The 22,213-nt window shown below is 41.9% G+C and overlaps 1 protein-coding gene across 3 annotated transcripts in view; it reads left to right on the top strand.

The window, feature by feature from the left end:
* LOC105837218 (DE-cadherin) overlaps positions 1-22,213 on the top strand; it is a 151,347-nt gene that overhangs the window by 5,375 nt on the left and 123,759 nt on the right. For 2 of the 3 annotated variants that reach the window (XM_036287450.1, XM_028191995.2), the window contains exon 2: positions 11,962-12,716. In XM_036287450.1, the coding sequence (XP_036143343.1) occupies positions 12,614-12,716 (103 nt within the window). In that variant the 5' untranslated portion in view covers positions 11,962-12,613. Of the gene's footprint in view, positions 1-11,465; positions 12,717-22,213 lie in introns of those variants that run through there. The other variant, XM_012681800.3, reaches the window with a different exon arrangement.

The raw sequence follows: 22,213 nt of genomic DNA, 5'->3' as shown, positions 1-22,213 counted from the left end.
TATAACTATCATCTATAAATTACTATAATGTTCTTCTTGGACATTTGCGCGACCATTCAGCAAAAAACATACAATATGTAATATGAATAATTCCAATATTGTACTCTGTAATATCTCACGTGAAGAACACTCACGTTTTATTAACATTGGTTATAATAAATGAAAATGCAGTGTCGTATCACTTCTGTATTCCAAATATTAGACTTATTGTACACGGAGAGAATTTTCTTTTAAAATTTATCCAATTGTGGGATAATGTGTGACCTAAAGAAATTTTATTATATTTTTTAGTAAAATTTACTATACTTTTAGTAAATTTTACTGAAAGTATAGTAAATTTTATTATATTTTTAGCAAATTTTACTAAACAGTATAGTAACATTCCTCGAGGTCATACATTATTCCACAATTACCAGATTTTGAGGGTAAATTTTAAGAGAAAATTCTCTTCGTATTTTTAAAAAGATTAAAACAGCTGTCACATTTTGAAAGCAAAAACAATACCTAAATATTTATAATTCGCACTATTAGATCAATGCAATTCAATCGAGAAAATTTTATGCCACAGAGCATTCATGTGATATACAATATGTCCATTTAATATTTTATAAAATATATGGATTTGGAACAACGTGTTTCTATCGTGAGTATTGGTTAGTTAAATTTTTAGCAAAAAGAAATCTAACGCATTAAAACCGTTACTTTTGTTTGTCCGAAATACCATGAATCGCTCGTTGTTTTGTGAAACCGTAAAACGCAGTTCGAAGGACCATAGAGGAGGATATATGGGAATACGCTGTATATTCATGCGATGCGACGTATCCTCGTGATTTTTTGTACACGTAATGCGAGTACACGTGTACCAGGAGGACGCGAACCCGGTAGTCGCGCGTGTATAACGTGGAATAATAAATGGAGAATCCCGAAGGGGATTTGTTTGACACGCCGCAAGGTACCGCACGGTCACCCCCGTAGTGCTATCCATAAATCATAATTCGCCCGACAAAGTATAAGGCTTGAACATCGTTACCACGGACAGTGATGGAGTTTTTATAGTACTTTGCGCTACTTTTATTATCCGCATGGTATCGCAAGATTACTCAATGTCTTCCGCTATTCCTCTAATTGTCCTCACGAGAAAGGAGGACAAAGTAAAAGCCATCGTGTCAAACGACGTGGCCGCATTGTCCTATACTTAGGACAATGTATATTTTTCGTTCGATATATACCTATCATCGTGAAAACTAATTAATTAAATTGATATGCGTCAATATACACGCATACATACACACACACACACACACACACACACACATGCTCTTCTCTTGTATTGACTTTATAAAAGTGATATTGAGTAGATCTGTGTGCGCGTGTGTGTACGTGTAGGAATAAATTTGACACGTTGATATTTTTCGTATAATAACGAGGCATCAAAAATAAAAATAACTATCGCACGCCGGATACGAAGATAAATAAACACGCGTAAATAAAGCTATGATAAAAACAAAATGTTATAAGTACATCTGTCCGATCTGCGACTGAAAACCATATTGTAATTCATAAGCGTCAAATGCTGCGCGCATAGGAAAAAATTTATCAGATTTATGTATATATATAGCGGTTTAGCAATGAAAATGGATATAACGTCATTGCGCCACAAAAATAGGACATTCGATTCGAGATTGGATTCGTTGTTAGGTCATAGGACCAAATATACGATAGATCGATTAACTCCACGTGCAAACTTTCGCAAAATGGAGATTACGTTCAATCAACTAAAATATGCAACTGTCATTGAAAACTGAAAAGTTCTAGCGGACGGAGAGATATCGGAGTGTACATTACCGATATGTAATTCCTTCGGGAGGCAAGTTTCGTTATCGACATGCGTCCTCGCGGAGAGAGACGTGGCCGAGGAAAAGGAAAACAAACAGAACGGGGGAACGTGGAACGTGGAGGCACGCAGCTATATCCGAGATGATCTCATAAGTATGCATGAAGCATAACGAGTGTCGAACTGAGCCAATTACAGTCCATAATTACGGGATTGGTCATGCGGGGCTGGCCGTGTCTCATTAGCCCGGTTCTTCCTTGCAACTAACTTGCCCGACGGTCGTCTAATTTGGAAAGTTGTTTAACCGAAAGCGCTTACCCATGCACCCAGATTGGGGACACGCCGCGCGCGCTCGATGTGGATACATACGCTCGAGGGTTCCGGGATAGTGGTATCCCACGGGAGAGAGACCGCGTCTCTGATATTCAACGCTGCAGTAAGATCTCGAGGGCTGCTTCGACTCGAATTCACCGGGCAAACATTTATAATTTCGCTTACAAGCACCGCGCCTCCCTTTTTTTTTTCCATCCCCTTTCGTGAGGTCACGCCGTTCCCCCCCATCTCATTATCGTATAAATATTTGCTGCTTAGTATATTTGTCGAATTTTAACGAGAAGCGGTAGCTCGCCGAGTCACGTTACGTAAAATGAACGAATGAAGAATTTCCGGTATTCGGCAACCGTAATAGAGGGTTGACAATAGTTTTTCTCGTATTCGCATATTACTCGCTACGCAAATTGCTTTTCAAGCGCTGCACTGGTGTATATCTTTCTTTTTTTTTTTTATTATCACATTCTTTTCCGTCTACTGTAACATAAAAAAAAAACCAGGTAAACGCGCGCGTTACATTTCCGAAATAATAAAGTTCGATCGCGCGACGAGAAATTAAAAAAAAAAAAAGGGAGCACCGGACCCGCGCGAAACGTTTAACTAGTCACGAATTTATCACGGAGGTCACATCGGGCCGAACAATGGCGCATCTATTTAACTTGCTTCTGTGCTTGCGCGGAAAATGGAAAGATAAGCGTGTAGGATTTATACGTCAGCGACGCGTTTCACAGCGCGATGACCAACGCGCGCGCGCGCGTGCGATCGCGATACCGCGACACGTCGTGCTGTCCGCCAAATTGACATGTTTCGATCGCGTGTGTTTTTCCACGTTTTAGAAGCGGGATCGATTCAATTTTTTCCACCCCTTCTCCGCGTATTACGAAGTATGAATCTCTCTCTCTCTCTCTCTCTCTCTCTTTTTCTCTTTCTCTCGCGCGCGCACTCTCGCTCATGCATATTAAAGCGACGGTATGCGAACATACGGCAACTCCCGATTAGTTACCGCGGCGTCGGCGAATTGCGCCGCGGTAAATAGTGCTTGCAGGCAATTCGATGGCACATTGCGGTCCCCATATGCAAATCAAAATAGGTCCGGAACCGCTTCCGAACGTAATTTACGGCAGTGAAACGCTCGGCCGTGCCATCCGCCAGGCCGGACTCTCCGCTGCCAGAAAATGCATTACGACTTGAATAGCCGGTTCGCGGCCGCTTGTTTTTTCGATGTCGCGCGCGTAATTCGCCGGTGGTTAAAGCAACATTAGGAGGGCTATTATACATACGATAAAAACTGCAATTGATGCGGAACGAATGCGAGCCATGCATAGAGTCCGAGGGTTCGACTCCTGCGACCGGCACTTTAACAGCGCGGTTTCAATTTGCTTTTTTTTCTTTAAAAAAAAAAAAATGATTTCCTCATTAGTAATTAATTTGTTATCGGCAAAAATTGTTCGTTTCTGACAGGGACTTTAATTACACGTGCGTTCGTTGCGCGGTGTGCTATCAAACGCATTATGCACTTTGCGAAATGTGCGTTCATAATTCGACGTAACTCTCGATAGATGAAAAATTATAAAATCGTTGCCGCCGCCGCCGCGAACAAAACGAGCGTAACTTTCGGCGAGTCTGTCGATTGTCGGCTAACAGGAAATTCAGAGAACAGAAGTCGATAATGATGAGGTAGGATATTACAATTTGTTACGCGCGGTGATGTATCGATACACCTACATCATCCGCGCCGTCATGCGACGACGACAACGACCCAGTTTATGAGAGACGCGTAAATAATATCGCTCGACTTTCATTCATATCGTCTAGATAAGTTTTCAATTAATTTCATCGCGCGCGATGGACACGCGGTTGCGTGTTCAAAGGGGCAATAAGTAGATTAATATTACGAGATATACCGCGGACTCCACCGCGCTTATACTTGTAATTTCGCACATGAACATCACTCGTGAAAGTGTAGAAAAAGAAATTCAAGAGAGCGAGGAGGAAAAAAAAATAATAACGCGTAGCTACGGGACGCCGTGGGAATTATTCGCGCGATGAATTTGTACGTATGCCGTCTAATTCATTTTCCGCCGAGCGTAATGGGCGAACACTCGCGGGGATTAAGGTAGGCCTTGTCGTTGTTCGCGTGGCCGTAAAAAGGCGCAGCTTATTACCGCGCGGCCGCCTTAATGGCCGCTCTTAATATTCGCGTCAATTATTCCTTTCGATCGACCGCGGCGCGTCGAGCAGGCTCTCTGTTAGTTCGATTGTGGCAATATTGATTCTCGCGCCTGCCACGGAGGAGAGCGCCGGGGTCGAGCGGCTCCAGCGACTAGGTGGTGGTGCAGGCAGCCAGCCATCACTGCGTTATATCGCCGTTTAAAACCGCCGCGCGACATCCCGATGAACTGACGGCAATATTTGTCGTGCGCGCCGGAAAATGAAATATATACCGAGATTTATTTCTTCGCGGCGCTGTCCCGCGAATCAACCGGCAAATGAACCCCCGCCCCCTACGGTTCTACCTACGACCGACGACGACGTGGTGCGGTACCACCAAGCCACCCTACCGTTTGTCCCTTTGTCGGGGAATATCGTTACGGCATCGGTTTTAAATTGCTTCTTCGTCTACAAAATGCACCGCGTTGTGAGATGTTGCGACGATAAACGCAAACCGTTATTTATGGCACTGCTGCGCTACGGTGTTATACATCGTATGATTATTTATAGCAAATGCAGTACCGCGATCTGATAAGAGTGCGACACACGATGCAATACCGTATATATATAGACCATGATTTTTACGCCGGTCGATCTCGTATCGCTTAAAAACGTATAATGTCAACGTTACAGAGGGGAGTGTTAGTATGTCACTATTATGATATAGATGTTTCATAAATTATGCCTGATCACTTTATACATGCCACGGTAATTCACATATATATTTATCTCTCTTTTTCTCTTTAAATAAAATTGAAATAACTCGCGCCTGTAACTCGAGAACATTTTTCAAGATAAATAAAGATACCCAAATGTATCCGTAACTTTTTTCGCCATTATCAAAGTAACGTTGTCAGAAAATTGCGCCCACTCTGAAAAAAAATCTGCCACACTAGGTAACTTAACTCCGTCTCATTACTATCTTTTAATATTAAAAATTTCGTATAACAAAATCTAAAAAAAATTATAATATTATGTTTTATATTGAATAAATAACACGAAATACATTGTGTGTCAGGAAAAATTAGAATTTTATTTTTACAATCAATTTTGTAATTCAATAGTGCTGAAACAAACCGCCGTTGAGAGACGAATAGTTGAGAAAAATATCCTATTTCAACGAAATGTTAGTCTAGTATTTTTATGAAAAATGTAAATGATCATCTGCATACGTTGCATATACATTTCATTAAACAAAAATTGCGGGTCAAGATAAAATATTGTAGAACGTGAAAGAGGGGGAGAGGGGGACTGTCATAATCAAGGCCCCTGAGTTTAGTTAATGAGAATGTTCTGAGAAGTAAATGAATGGACTAACTAAAGCAAATATCAAATGTACGATTATAAACCTCGTTATATATTTACGCGAAAGCATTGAGATCTGAACTGCAATTTCACGTCAATGTTGCAATGAATGCGCCTGCGGCGGCACTCATACGTGCTGGGCGTTGTCGACCGAGCGAAATTCGCGAAATATTTCAAGTTCGATTCCCACCAGCATCGCGATTAGCAAATTGCACTCTCGCTACTTATACGTCACGGCAATTCCATGTGAATTTAATGTATCAGATTTCAAAAATGCACGAGTACGTAAATCGAAATATTTCGAAATTGTTATTTTTACAAAACAGTAAATTTTGTTCCTTGATTTTTTATAATAATAATTTAGCTTCGCATTTTTATGACAAAATTCCGTGTAAAAGTTTTCGAAGCATTTATAATTTTGAGGCAAACTTTACATTGCGCTATTATTTTTTCATCTTTAAATCTGTTATCATTTAAAAAAATTCTCTTATTAGAATAAATGGTAACTTCAAGGTTGAAGCTAGGAATACTTCATACTCGTCTTTTGTTAATTTAGATAATTTGAAAAAATAACACTTTTTAATAAAAAATAAAATTGGGGAGATAATACACGCGGAGAAAATTTTATAGTAAAAGTTACTATGATAGTAAGCATGAATTAAAGAAGGAATTATAAAAATTGTTACTATCCGAATAGAAATTTAACTCATGATTAGGATAAAAACCTCAATGGCTTATCAGGTCCTGATAAGCTAATACCATTGGGTTCCAATGAGTCATGTAACGCAGAGCAAGCATCAAGATCTTATCAACGAATTCTAATAAGATCTTTATTAGATTAGGGGTACCTTATTAAATCTTTATTACGTTTTATTTTTGGTCAAAGAATCACACCGCAAAAAATAATCTATCTACAAAAACGTAATTTTCTAATCATGAGACATTAAATTAAAAACTACAGTTCTTTTAATACTAGAAGACTTTCTTTTTGTAATCTAATAATAATCTTATTTATATTTACAATTATATTATACTTTAAAATAAATATTTATAAATAATGACTGAAACTTATGACGCTCGATCACGATCATAGTTATTATGCATGTCGCCAGAAGTCTGCGGCAGAGATAAATTGATTCATTTGGCGGAAAATGAAATGCTTTTTGAACGTTCGATTGTTTGTTGAATTCATGGCGCATCGATGACAGGTGTTAAATATAACGCCGATTATACATGAAATTGACAAAAAGGTTTTCTACTACCTGACGAGCAACTGGGACAATTGCTAGCATGAGTGGTTTGTGCAACGAACGTTAAGGCTGTCGAAAATTATTGTCCGCCTGGCAGCTTTAGTAACTTTTTTCAGTTTTTCGTCCTTCTTTTTTTTTATTGCACGCCGCTTTCCGCTTATGATCGGATGACACGGGCGCGTTTTGTGGCGCGTCTCCTAAACGGTACATATTTGTGCACGTGACGATGATTTAACGGATAGTTAAATAGAATTAATTATAATGCCGTGAGAATGTGGCAATTAACGGCCGCTGAAACTGTATATCACGACTCGGTGCGCCGCACATTCTCTTTAACGTAAAATTCAAGCTATTACTTATCGCTCAGTGAAAAAGTTACGTTTCGCTTGTGTGCGGCACGCGTAATCCGTTAATTCTCTTTCCCCCCAAAAACGCGCAGCTTCTTTATCAATGGGAATACATCCCGAAAGTTGTCCACGAATCGTTCCTTGCCGTTTAGCCGTTAAAAAATGGAAAAATCCCCCGTAAAAAGTAAATAAGGAATTTCACACTAATTACTCGAACAAGAAGCAGTTTTGCATTTGTTTTTCTATCAGATATTTTTATAGCCTTTAACCGATTAGAAGATTATTTCTGTAGCCGTGTGGCTGCAGCAACAGGTAGACCTCCCCTAAAAAAGAAATTTCTTGAAAAGTTCCCGATAAGATAAGGCAATCCTTAAGCTTCTTATCCGACAAAACTTCTTTGTCGCGTGACTTTATGAAACCACTGGAGATTCATATCCGCGTGATATATTATTCTCATGTATTAGAAGAGAAGTTTCTTCTAACGTTGTATATTCTGCGAATAGTACCGAATATTGCGTAAACGTTATCGATGAAACGTTATCGCGTATAAATACTCGGTCTCGGTTTTGTATTTGCCCTTTTATCACAGGTCATAGCAATAATGCATATTTTACCGATTGTTCTTTACTGGTATAACGTTCTTTATACTGTAAATACGCGAAGATGTGAGACAATAGGTCGTATCGAATAAAGGCAGGTGCTCTAAAGAATAATTAACGTGGCATATGCGATTGGCGAGCGGCGTATTGTACGAGTATACGATTATTAAAAGCTCCAAACGACCAACAACAGAGTTTTGCAGTTGTAATGATGATTAACGCTTCGTGGAATTTTCGACATTACTGAAATACTGTTATAAGCTCCGTTGGTTGGGTCGGCGGCCAATGCAGCCGTGCATGTTAAAATATAAATTTGAATGCACCGATTCAAATATACATAATCTATTTATCACCTAAGTTTATGCAGTCTTTTAATACAAAATTTATTTATAGCATAAAAAAAAACTAGAGTTTACGGTCGCGTCAATGGAATAAGCACGAACATTTGTGTGTAGAAAGATGCTATTGGCAATCAATGAAATATTTAACGAGTACAATTAATTGCGAGAGAATAATTTATGCGATAATTTTACTCGGCTTAATTACAATTTGATCTTATAAATTATTTCTCAATGATGTACATTATGTATTACAAAGATAATAAAATTAGTTTATATATCGCAATATAAATAAGGAAATTGCGTTCTAGTTTCCATTCTGAAGTTTGTAGGGTTTATATAGATTAGATATATAAATTTAATAGAGGAAAATTGCCAATACCGATATCGGTTTTCTAAAATGACTTATTTCTCGAAAACTAAATATTGCACTTTATTAATACTGACGAATACATGAGCTTCGACAATTAAAGAAATAAAATCTATAATTCATTCGTTGTTTCGATACAAAATTTAAGCAAATTCTTCAACCGTGTAAATAGTGTACATACAATAAAAAATATTTGTGAAAGAAATTTTAAATAAACGTTAAATCTCTGAATATTTTCGCGAGATTGAAAGTATTAATTTTATTAGTATTGTGTATAACAGAGGAGAAAACAATCGCTGTAGATTCAAAAATGGATAAAAAATAACAAGTGCTGCTTGATAGGAGAAAACAAGAATTACGCTGGTATAATAAACGTGATTCGGAATTATTGTATCACATCCACTCATCTAGTTCACTCAACCTATATATTTGTCGTTAGTTAATTTGTCTCATTCGCTGTCAATTGGATCCGCCGAGCCGGTCCTAAGGGATTCTCCCGTGATCGTCGCCTTTAATGAATTTGATTTAGGACACCGAGGGTCTCAATTAGACTATGTCCAAAGAGATTCAAATGACCGCGGCTCTGAGATTCGGGACAACCGCAAGGGTCAATTGCATAATCCGACATTGTAGCAGAGGCATGGGCCTCCCCGATCCGTCCACCCACTCGTATTGCGACGTCACTCTTCGAAGGAAGTACGCGAGGACGACAGAATCTAATTTCGTTACACGCCGTAAACATTCCCCGTTCGAGAAAATTATTCGCTTAAACTGGTCTTCGCCGGTCTAATTGATCGCGAACGGATTGTTGAGAAGTTTAATTGCAGGTACGCTGTGCCGAGACCTCCCCGCGAGGGAGCGCGCGGAATTGAATTTTGCAGAGTGCCCTAGGGGTCGACTGTATTTTCCTGTACCTTTGGTACACGTCGATCCTCCGTGATCTGGCCGTAAAAACGAAAAACCGGGCAAAACGAGAGTGCCGGCTGAACCTCTAATTCGGTAGAGAACCGCGATAATTGCGGCAATTCGTCGCGAATAAACGTGCACTGCATGCGACACCAAACGACCGTGGTGTCATTAGTGGCGCTTATTCTCCGTAACAATGTGCGCGTTTTCTTAGCGGAGAACGCGGGTGGGAGCGTTGCGTATTATTAATGAACGTTGCACATTAACTTTTCCAGTCGAATCGAAGACAATTTTCCGGATGAGCGAATTAACGCTCCTTTAAATTAGACACAGCCCCTCTGGGCGTCGCAAGCATACCGGAGTTGGTATAGGGACACTCATCTCTGAAATGTAGATCGACGCTGTAAAGTAAATCGGTGTTACTTAATTGTCTCGTGCAGCCGCAATTTTCTTCTCCAATGTGTCAAGTTCGAGCGTTATTCATCCATCCAGTAGCTATCGCAATTATTGTAACGCGTAATTGTAATTGAGAATTGTTATTTTTGTTACGTGAACGTATCACGTTTATCTCGCAGTAATAATCATCTCGATTAAACTTGCCCTCCGTTCGCGCAGTCGCGTAATATTTGCACGTCTCTTGCAGTTCCATGTTTAATATATAATTTTCCTAGTAGACACACGTGTGCCTGTACAGTTGAGTTTCCCGGACTACATGACAGTTGAATCTGCAGTATATTACTTCCCGTGTAAGGAGAGTTTGACTGTAATTGAGATTCCGGAATACGAGTCTCAATACAAGTCACGAATTGGCCTGCGAATAACGTTGGATAATTGTGGAGCGATCACGGAGATGTCTCTCTCGATGCGATCGTGCGTCGAGATATAGTGGATGAGAGAGAGTAGCAACAACGATGCATCTCTCGTGTACGTATATTTGTGATAATAGCGATTGAATCGAGAATACAGAACATATTGATCGATATTTTGGAGTGAAATAAAAATGAGGGCAATTAGGATTATCTCCCCTATTTTGTAGCGATATTACTGCAGTTAGAGTTCACCAAGAAATGTAATACACGCATTGTTTAGCTTTGGATGCGAGAAGTAATTGAAGTTACATTGTCTCGTAACGAGTATACACACGAGTGTGCGACGCATCCACGTAACGCTTGTAAACGAAACATGTGATACTTATTACGGGGGCTGCATTCATTTTTCACATTTGGTTATTGAAATAATTACGCGTTAACAATTGCGAATGAGGATTTTAATTGCAGGCGATATGCGGAATGTGAGATGCATTTATATTGCATTTATTTGCAACGCGTATGAAGATACACACGCGTGGCACTCGGGTAATTATTGAAATGTAGTAACACATGATCTATATCTCGCGTTTGTAGTCCGGCTTGTATGTAAAATAAAATTACTCTTGTGATTTTTTTAAGCCCAGAAATATACCGTATCATATAAAGTTGCATAAAATAGTTAACTTTTTCAAGTTGCAAATGTGCTTTACAAAATGAAAAAACTTTTAACGACTATAAATTTATGTTGTATAACAAAATGTCGAGCTAATTGCAGCTTACATCTCTGTCTTTGAGCAATTAATTTTTTAATGCCCTTTTTTTAAACAATTTCATTTTATAATTATAATATTTATTCTCTTCAGCATTACAATAGCCAAGAAGGGGACACTTGAGTTATAATTTCTAACCCACTTGTCCAACCATCTTTCTATCTTATCTATCTAATCTAATATCTTTATTTTAATCTCTTTTGCCTCGCTAAACTTTTCTTTACAAATTCTTCTCTCTATACAATCTTAATTACCACTTGAATATCTATAGATGCTTATATCACAATAAATTAATCTAATCTCCTAAATAATAATTTCATTTTTTATTTCTTTAGAAAGAAACTTGTATTTTTTTTATTCAATAAATTATCAATTTTGTAAATTATCATTTTTTTTAAGTGAATGATAGAAACATTAATTTTTAAAAGTTTCTGTTTACTAAATGTTCACTATAAATATTTCTATTTTATTTTAACTTTTATAACAATTTTATACAATGTGGCTCCTACAAATATGAATATCTCGATTTTAACCATTTTTTCACGTATTCGAAAAGATTTAAAAAAAAATCTTTAAAAATTCATAAAAATATGCTTTCAATTTTCTAATATAAATATTTCATTTTGTAGTTTAATTTGGAAAAAATAATTTAATTGTCTTTGAAAATTTGAAAAACTCACGGAAAAATTCTGTTTGTAAGGATAACATTTATTTTAAAATAATATCAAGGCACTGTCCAGAATAATAACAGTTACGATTATAAAAATATATCATGATTATTAAATTACAATTGTGCGTATCAAATTGTACTTTATTTTACACCCTGTCACGTTTCACGCAACTATTTGATTATAAAAAAGAAAATACATATTCTCTGTTTTTCCTTCCTCAGATCGAGAAGAGAATCGGGCGCAAAGCTTGGCTATGCATCCCTGGATGAAGATCAACAAGTAGTATGGACCGGTGGGGGCGATCGCTGTTTGCACGGCGGAGGGGAGGAGGTCGGCGTCGTGGCCTGACGCGGGTAGAGTGAAGGTGCGCGGGGTGGGGATACTCACGGCCCGGTACGAGTGGAGGGGCGAGAATTCCAGGCGGACAGGCAAGCGAGCGAGCGAGCGCGTCGCGTCCTCGTATCGTTCGTTCAGTCGGGTAGGCGCGTTTGCACGGCGTCGTCGTACGCTTTGGTGATATCGCCGCCGTCGTTCGCCGGGACACAGTGAACACCGCGATTCACCGTTGTATATCCGCGAGCGCGTGTGTGACGTGGTGCCTGGTGACGTTCTCAGCGATACGGATAGAGAGAAGTTAAGCGCGGAGCTGTGAGACACGATGAGAGGCGCGTGTGGTAATGGTGTTTAGTGACCGTTGAAACGGAGCCGAGGCACGCCGAAGAGAAGAAGAAGAAGAAGAGGAGAAGGAGGAGAAGGAGGAGCCAACGTCCGGGGTGAGAGGACAGCGAGTGTTCGACAAAGAATACGTGACGTGGTGTCGTTTCACGGACGCTGGACCGCCATTGGAGGTGGGGGTGGACTCTGGGACCGTTGATGATGCTGGGAAAATGCGTCGTCTGGCGGCGGTCCGGGGCGAGGCCCCGGCGGCCTCTCGCCGCCTTCGTGCCGCTGCTGCTACTCTGCTGCGGAACTTTCGGTGAGTGTACCATATCTTTCTCGAGGTTACCCGCGTTCGCTATACCTAAGTACACCGTGTCGGTGTGTTTGAATCTGAAATCTTGTCCGCGCATGCGCCAACGTAATATGCGCGCGCGTGTTAGTGCGTTGAAAAGACAGGAGTGGAGGAAGAGGGGGGGGGGGGAAGAGAGGGGGATCTCAGCGGGGCCTCAAACCACACGATCCGGGGCCTTAGCGAGCCGTCGTCTTGAAACGGAACACGCACACCGCGCGCGCTCTCCACTCCTGTCGTTAGACCGCTACGTCCGACGCGAGGGAAGGAAAGGCGCACAGCGTGTGTGTACTACGAAGAAGAAACTGGCCGGTGTACCTAGGTGTGCGGGCACCGTCCGTCGTCCGTGAAAGGAGCATGGCGGACGCCATGAATGCCCGGAGTACGAGAGACGGCGCGCGGCCATGGTGACCTAGGCTGTTTTTTTCCTTTCTTTCCGAAATAATAGCAAGGAAAGACCTGCTGTGCAATGATGAAAACCCGATTGTCCGTAGCCAGAAATATCTGAGAGATCTCAACGGTGAAAATGAACGGAAATACGCAAATCTCCCCCCCCAAGTCCGGGCGTAAATTTCGAGTTTTCAGTTTCGGAGCTGGAGCAGCGTCGAGCGTGCGCGCGGGGAACGCGGGGGAAATGCTATTTTTAGCGCGTTAACAGATTTACAATTATTTTCGAGGGGATAAATTTATTTGTTTTAGATTGAACGCGGCGTGCGGTCGCGCACGGTTTTTTCGCTACGGTTAACGCGAAAGCTCCGTGATTGAAGTTCGTTCATTTCGGTTTCCCGCATCACGGCACGAACGTCGGATAACGTCGGGAGAATCGGGCTAATCGGGGACTCCATGCTGCTCCGTGTGCACGGTATTCAGCCGGCGTGTCCTTCGCATTTTTTTTTTAATTACGGACGATACGGACGAAATTAAATTTTTATACAAGTTGAAGTGAACAGTGCGGAGATCATATCGGTCTTCAACTCGCGCTGTTTCCCGTGTAGTACAAACGCGGACGGAAACGTCTGGCTATATGAAGTTAGCTGCGTTCCGGGATTTCTATAGAGCGTGTAATATATTCTATGTAGAAATCGCAACGTAGCTAACTTCAGATGACTCACTGTCCGCGTGATTCATTTTTTTTTTGCATAAGATTGTTTCTCCAATTCGCCGGCCTCTTATCGCAGTTAATGTTCGATTTAACGAGTATTTCTGACGTGTCTTAAACCTCAATTCGTGCCGTTCGACAGAGTGCGGCATTTTGATTCGTACAGCGACGTCCGAAAATTCGCGCGAGGCTCGATAATCTCGTCGTTTGGGTTAGGGTGGTAACTCCGTTATATCGAGCATCAATTATTGCGACTTACGTTTCCATCCGAGCGACCGCGGATGGTCGATTGCAAAAGCTGCAAACTTCCGCGTATGGAGTTAATGGTTGTTTGCAATGCTTACGTAATCGCACGTGATGCGGAATTAACGCTTAACCCAGATATTTTCTCTCGGCACGGGTGCACGGGATTTAAATTAGTTTCTAATAATAACGATAAATTCGTTAAACAGGTATATTGTAATCCGCGGGCAACTCGCGTTTCCGATATGTTCGCCCGACGAAACTCGCCCCGCGAATTTTCTCAACCGAGACACCGCTCGGGTGTTTTGCAAACGACGTGCACGAGGCTAGAGAGCAGTTGGCAAAAATTGCTAGAAAAATCATGTCGCGTTATGGCACGAGCTGAAAAGTTTCGCAAAAAAAAACACACACACATACACACAGAAAAGTTACTCGTAGTCAGGCGATTTGCACTCAAAGAAGATGCACTCGAGCGAATTACGTTGTTTCGGTTGCACGTGACAGTAGAAATGTAGGTTTGCGAAAAACTTTCCTGTCACGATTCCACGATCGATGAACGTCAGACGACAGTTACTAATTTTTTGGTCCCGGCTATTCGGATCGTTAATCTATTTGTCTCGAGACTGAACCGAGAGAAGAAAAACTTAAATCATATCGCTTTTCGATGAACTGTAAATAAGGCAGTCGTCCCCCTTCCCTCCTTTCCTTCCCCGTCTCCCGTGGATCGCGTGACTGTAAATCTTTTGTGACAATTACGTCATCGGACTTATTGAGAAGACTATTTTTCATTTACTTTTGTACCGTGTCGCATACATAAGCGCATTAAGTTCGTTTCGTAGGCAGTCAATATTACATCAAACAAGCGGATTATTTTCTGTTGACATTCCGCATTAATTGACAAAGCTCTGTCTCCGTAGTCTCCGTGACGTCACGTAATATGCATCTCTTTTACAATTAAACACTTCGAATTTAATTATATTTTTTTTTTCTAAAATAATACAAACTACTTTTTTTAATATACGTATAATTCTTTTCTCTATTTTATAAAATATAGTTTAATCTCATAATTGAAGCGTGTTATATATGTATATTTTTTTTACGCCCTTAGGCTGCGTAGCTGCATAATATAACGAAGGGTTGCAATAAGTTGAAAAAGAGAAAGATAAATTTAGGTTTTTTTAGCAATTTAAATATTGCAGAAAAAGTGTTCAATCTCTCTAATTATTATTACTAAAAAAAGAAAGGATATATAACGTATTGTTTTTAACACATGTAAAGCGCAAGTATAAAATTGTAAATGTTCTCCGTAGCGCCAAACAAATTCGATGATGGATTTGAGAAACGACCGGCAAGCGACGACGGCAATTCGGTTGAGAAATTGACTCGCGGTCGCTTTGTTTATCCGCAGGGAGAGGAGAAACGGGTGGCACAAAGGGTTTATACACACCCAAGGGTTCTTCTCGATGACGCGCTCGCGATACCTCCCTCGCTCTAACGAGATGGTTTACCGCCGCCGTTTACCACCGAGTGACGGCGATACGACTTACCGCGGGCGGCGCGAATCCGCAGGGCGGAAGCGAAGAAGAAGAAAGGAGAGACGTACAATGCCATCCGCGCGCGGGCCTCCGCTTTAGGGCGCGGTGTCGTCTCTCCTCGTTGACGAATTCTCGGGCGCGCGAATTAGCCGACAGACGTCTAAATGCGCGCGACGTTTGTCGGCGTAGTGTCGGGCATATTGATGCGAATCGCGAAAACCCGTGGTGGTGCGTATAAAGCATCCTCCCGACGACTTTCGTGCGCCAGAATGGCATCTCGAAACCTTTCCGAAACGTTTCCCGCGATGATTAATTAGGTAATTGAACAAATGTAGATTGGCATGTTTTCCCGATATCCCGGCGAACGCGAATTCGTCGAGCGAACGATTAATCTTCGGAATAATGCGCGAGGCTCGTAAATGTATAGACGAACGGTTGCCATTTTCCATTTCACGTTGCGGTCGTGTCGTGCAACTTTGGACAACGTTTCCCTTCCTTTTCCCCTGTCCTTGCTTATATTTGTCTCCGTCAGTGTAATAGTTGTTCCCTCACGACGAAGCGGCACATCGAACGAGGAACGATCGGAGAAGCGAGCGACTGGTTCGAAATGGATACGTCTTCGCTCTGATCTCATATAATGAGACCGATACCGTTGGATATTTTGTTACCTTTGAAACGATTTCGTCGCGTTTAAGCCAAACCTCTCTCCCTTTAGAGACTCGCGAAAGTCCGCCGCGCGGGCTATCGTTGCCCGTAATAGAATCCATTAATCAATATTTCTAAAAATACACTCGTAATGGAGTAATGAGTACGAGAGAAAATACCGCGTAACGATCTGATACCTCGGTCTCTCGAATCTCTTCTGCGCGACCTTTAAACATAATTTTATGATATGACTGTATTGACGATACGTATAATATGCAAAACCGCTTCTGTTGATTGCATAATATCTCTCGCGAGTTCCTCCACGTACCTTCGCTCTTACGCGAACGTCGTGTGTACCGTTCAAATATAGCAATATACGAAAAATTCTGCTGCCATGTAAAGAATAATGAATTGCGCTCTATAAATACGAAAAAAACTGCATTTTAAAGTATCATTGAAACGAGGAGGGAGCTAGCTAGCTAGCTAGCTGGATGTGTGTGCGCGCGCGCTGGAGGTGCAGCTAGGTTTTACGTCCGTTTCTTTCCTCCGTGAGAACCTCCTTCCCAGGATCTCACGCCGGACACACAAAGGGTTAAAAGGCCAAAGGCCACCGAGGAGGAGCGTGTAGTGGCGCGGGCGAGGAAACGAGAGTTGCGAACACTATCGATCTCCTCCGTTCATCCCGCCAACACTCGTCCGATTCGGATCGCGTCACGCGCCGCGGCGTGTCTCTCCCGGAAATTTTTGGCGATCGGCAAAATTGGTAATTGGATAAAAGTTGGGACGTGCCAGGGTCGTGAAAGCGGGCGAAACGGACCTTTCTTTCCCTCCCGCGAAAAACATCGTAAACGATTTGGGGGGGGGTGCGCGCGTGGGCGAAGGGTAATGGCGACGACGACGAGGGGTTCTCGCGACCCCGGGTCGCATACTGTGTGTGTGTTTGCGGTTTTATTACCCCCTGGGAGAAGGCGGAGAAGAAGACAGAACGGAGACGAGGGGGAGAAAGAGAGAGCTCCGGTCGTATTCACATTGTAATCCTTGAGAAAGGTATTCCGGTCGTCTTTGTCTTCATATGCGCGACTCCGATTTGCCGCGGCACCCTACCGGAAAAGGTATGAGACTAGAGCATATACACACGACCCCCACGGATCATCTTTCATCCGTGGATTTCTTACTCAATCTGCAGTTCATCTTTCTTCATCGAAAATATCGAGGGGGGGGGGGGAAGGGGAAGGCCGCTAGTCGTTTGTCCTTACTTTTTATCTTTCGCCGATCGAACGTTCCTGCAATTAATTCTTATATGGCGAATCTCTTGGAGTTTGAAATTTCTAGTGTTCGGTTTCTTTTAATATAAAGAAAATGCGTGTTGTCTCTTCCGATATTCTTCGTAAGGAAAAGTCGATTCTACAATATTAAAGGAGAGGATTGGTTGGGAAGGGGGCGATTCGATAGATCTAGAACGCCACATATATCGTTTAACCACAGGCGTACATTTTGCCTGCAATTTTCTGCTATAACGGAGCGTAACGTAGAATGTATATCAGGGCAGATTGTAGCATCGTGTAAACGCGTTATCGGACTGTAAAATTAACAATGGAGAACAAAGGGGCTGATCGGACAGATCGGCTAAAGTTTTGCTATCGGGCCACAAGACGATTACTGCCAATTCGCCGGAGTCAGTTGGTCTTATTTCATTTTTTATCGTGACGCGTTAAGGGAGGAGTGCACAGTGCTGCACATGCTTGAGAAAATTATCGGCTTTGTATTTGTTACGCTCGACAGGCGAATTGAAAGTGATACATGCGGGATCATATTCGTGCGAACGACCGCCCGTCTGGCCCCCGTATTACTTTCATTGGTATTAATTGACGCGGGAGGATCTATCCGAACGTCTTCATTCAGCCAATCGGACGCGGACGCTATTTTGCATGGAGGATTCGAAGCCCTCGAGAGAGAAAGAGAGAGTGAGACCTACCGGCGTGTTTTCAAGTTAGTGCCAGGTAACAAGCTCCCCTTCGGATTCTATCGCACTCCCCTGAGTTTTGTTCGCAAGCACGTCGCTGCATTTTTATTCCAATATCCCTGTGCGTTCTTTTGCTGCAACAATGATGCTAATGAATTCCCGTTGATTCGTATTCAGAGGGCTGTACATCGAGTACACAGGCAATGCCGCGACGTGAAATATGGTATTCCGAAATGATGGGAGATGTTTCCCCAAAAAGTGACGGAAACATGAATGAAAGAGAATATAATTTTGCCCTTTATGCCGTCAAATAGATTGCAAAGATAATAAGCATGTACGGAATGGTGTATCATACTTTGTACATGCGATTATTATTTTTTAGTTACAAGAAATATTCACAATACAAAATAGTGCATATGTGAATTAAAATCTTTTTTTCTTAAAACCAAAGTGAAACAGTTTAATTTTCGACTCTCTTTATGAACGATCATTCTTTTTTTTATTGCATCATCAATTCGATAAATTATGTATTTTTAACGCGTTTAAATTTTTGACAAAATCTACTAACTAGAGTTTTTTTTTTATTTGCGGTATTTGAGCAGTGCGATATCATGGAAAAAACTCTTAAGAGATTGCCTCTTACTTACATCGCTGTCTTTACTCCGTTGCGAATCGGTCGGAGATTGTAAATATCGGTATGTGAGAGACGCAAACAAGTGTACAATCCAGCGGGGATTATGCAAACAGCTTGGAAAACGCTCGGCCGATTCTGGAATTACGTTAGCCACGGTCGCCCGAGCGGACTGCTGCGTGTCGACCGGAAGAGGAAGGGGGGGGGGGGAGGGGAAAGAGAGAGCGGCGTGTACTTTTCGACCGATCTCACGGGGGACTCGGGACCCATATTTTAGGTCGCCCCCAAAGTCGCTTACTCCGTGAATCCCGGGAACATAGAAATCACGCGCGCGGTGGTTGGTTGGAAGTTCGGGGGCTGGCTTCGGAAAATGGTAGATTCCCGCGCGAAGATGGATTCGCGCGCCGAGAATGGTATTCGTATCTGTCACCTTTGTCCCGAGGGGTAATTGAAATCGGGACGATTTACCGCGACCAGATCGACAATGTAAACAACTCGTTATTCTAATTTCGGGGGAGGTATTAAAGTAAATTTAGAGAGTGAAGAGCTACTGCATTTTTTATTATATTATTATATATACAACGGGTTTTATTTTTCCAATTAGGTTAATTTAGATTTATCGAAAAGCATTAGGAAAGGAATAATGGAATTTTGCTGAAATACAGATCTGAAAATAGCTTGGTTATTAAAATATTCATATCGAAGTTTAAACTATTTGCTATAGAACGTCAAAAGTTTTAGCTGCAACATTACCGTGGCTCTAGCATTCTACACTCAGAGAAAAAGATTGTATCAGCAACTATAAACTTATGAACAAGTAGAACCTCAATTATGTATTATAGTTTGTAATAACAATAATAAATTATAGTCTTATTTTATTAAAAATTAATAGTAACACAAGTAATGTTGCCGCCGTAATACAAATTATCTTTATAGGAATTGCAATTAAAACTGTGGTGCAATAACTACACTATAACATGGTTTATTGATAGTGTAATAGTTCTCTACAAATAAAATTTGTATAGTTGTCACTTTGCAGTTGCCACGACTATAGAATTTTTCTCTGAGTACATTACTTTAACGATCCAGCATAAAATTATTTTCTGATCTGCGTCTAACTAAATTTTCAGATGCCACGGTAAAAAGTTGTTCTTTCCGCGCGTAGCGACGTTATCAAATTTAATCTCTCTCTCTCTCTCTCTCCCTCTCTCTCTTTCGACGTTATTACCACGCCACGTTAATCCTGACGCGATGCAGTGTCAGCCGGCAAGCGGGAATAAGTTTCCGCACGGTGTCCGTATACCCACACACACGTCGATTATTTTTCTGCATGATCGCGGTTGCGGCGAATTCGAGGATTTGTTACGAAATCCTGCGCGCTCGATGACGAGATGCGCGCGCTACGACGACAATCGCTAAATTGCATCATTCTCCTCAGTTAAATACGTCCGCGGATTAGCAGCTTAAGATTCCTTGCAGGACTTCAGCCCGGGAGTAATGCGCGGATATGCTGATTTAATTGCCCGGGCTGGAATGAGAGAGAGAGAGAGAGAGAGAAGGAGATAGCGGTCGATTGGTGTGAGAGAACCGGGCGGGCTAGACGGGGAGGGGGATCCGGGAAACCGAAATCCGTGATTGTTCGCGAAATATTCTGCGAATTTAATGGGTTCCCGTTTCCCCGGCATGTGCCTTCCCCTTGGCCGATGAAACAGCGCAAGATGGTTAGTCATCGCGTTGAATCATCGATATCCCAGCTCCGACGTAGCGGCGGAGGGGGAAAAGGGGAGGAGAGTGGGATGAGAGGAGAGCTCTCGCCGTTCTGGCGGCTGAAACGCCAGAACGGTAATACGTAACGTAAATCCGCGTCTTATATTTCACGCGGCTAGTATTTTAGTTTCGGGTAGTTAACTAAAATCACCGAACGCCGGGCACTGAAAATTCAATTAAGCGCGCTCTAACCGTATCGCGTTATACGTCTGTCCCGTTTCCCCGGTCAACTACGGGCAACGTGCAGGATCGCGTTATTAACTGCCCCTGGTAGTAGTTGCCCTCTTGTATGCGCGAATTGACTTTCTGGAATATATTTCTCTTACATATCTGCAGTATCCGATCCCCCGTATCCTACCTACACTTCCAGAAAACGAACAGCGGGGAGATGTGGAATTATATCACTCGTGTTTCTCTTAGGCTCGTGTTTGCACTGCCCATAATGAAATATGCATGTGGAGCGCGGCGCAGTTTAGATATTGAAGGAATCAGGGGTCACTTTGATTAACTTTGATTAACTTTAATCGGCGATTAACTCGATCAGCCAACAGCTGATGTTCATTCGATAATAGAAGATTAATCGTTTCAGTTAAAGCTATAAAATATAGCTATACCGAATCTGTGATCGGTCAAATTGTAGTAAATTATAAAGGAAGAATAAGTGATTTTTTGTTTTTCTCTAGTAACAAATTGTTTTGCTTTCGACGTTGGTAACTTTGTCAATTGAGTTAATTGTCGATTAAAGTCGAGTGGAGTCGACTGGGTCGAAGTGGTTCTGGATGCTTTAGTCATCGAATTGACATCGTCGCGTAATCTCTTAATGTCTACCTTAAAAGGTAGTCGTACACAGCTGTATTATCTTGAAAATTTTAGAGAAAATCTGGCCGCGTTTAAAGCCTTCTACCTGCAGAAATCAGAAGTTTCTCCGAGAGTTCTTTTTCAAGGTTTTAGTACTAGACTTCTTTCCAGTCTAACCAGAAAAAAAGAACAGTTGCCAGAGTCAAAATAACTCGTATTAAAGTCACATTAGAGGGAAAGAAAACGAATCTAAGGTGGGAAATAACCGAAATTACCGTTCCCGTCGTCGTAATGTTGAAGAATTCACGGCGAGAGCGATGTGCCGCTTTTTACCGAAATAGTCGATCTGAATGTGTTTTTAGTCTGGAATCTCGGCCCGTTCCGTCGAACGCGAGCCGAAGGTAGTACGCTGGCGCACGACGGTTGGAAGAAATAGTGAGAGTGAGACGGGACAAAGGCAGAAAAGAGAGGCTGCCGGCCTGAGCGGCGAGGGAGGGGCGAAGAGGAGTCGAGAGGACAAAGAGCGCCTGGGGTCGCCGGCCGTTTGTTGTAGGTGCAGCGTGTGTAAGACAGTGTTTCTCAACGATCGAACCGGCGAGACAGAGGTTCTCTCTTCGTAGTGGTAGAAGAAGAAGAAGACGAAGAAGAAAGAAGGAGTAGCAGGCAGCGCTGACAATAAAGGTTCGCTTCAGCGCTTCGTCGTCTTCCGTTACAGGTCGTCGGAGTCTCATCTTCCGCGAGGGATCGAGATAGGAGAGATTTAATTAAATTCAAAAGTGGAGA

The sequence above is a fragment of the Monomorium pharaonis genome, chromosome 1 (assembly GCF_013373865.1).
Source record: "Monomorium pharaonis isolate MP-MQ-018 chromosome 1, ASM1337386v2, whole genome shotgun sequence".
Lineage (NCBI taxonomy): Eukaryota > Metazoa > Arthropoda > Insecta > Hymenoptera > Formicidae > Monomorium > Monomorium pharaonis.
This window is presented reverse-complemented; position numbering and strand designations above follow the sequence as displayed.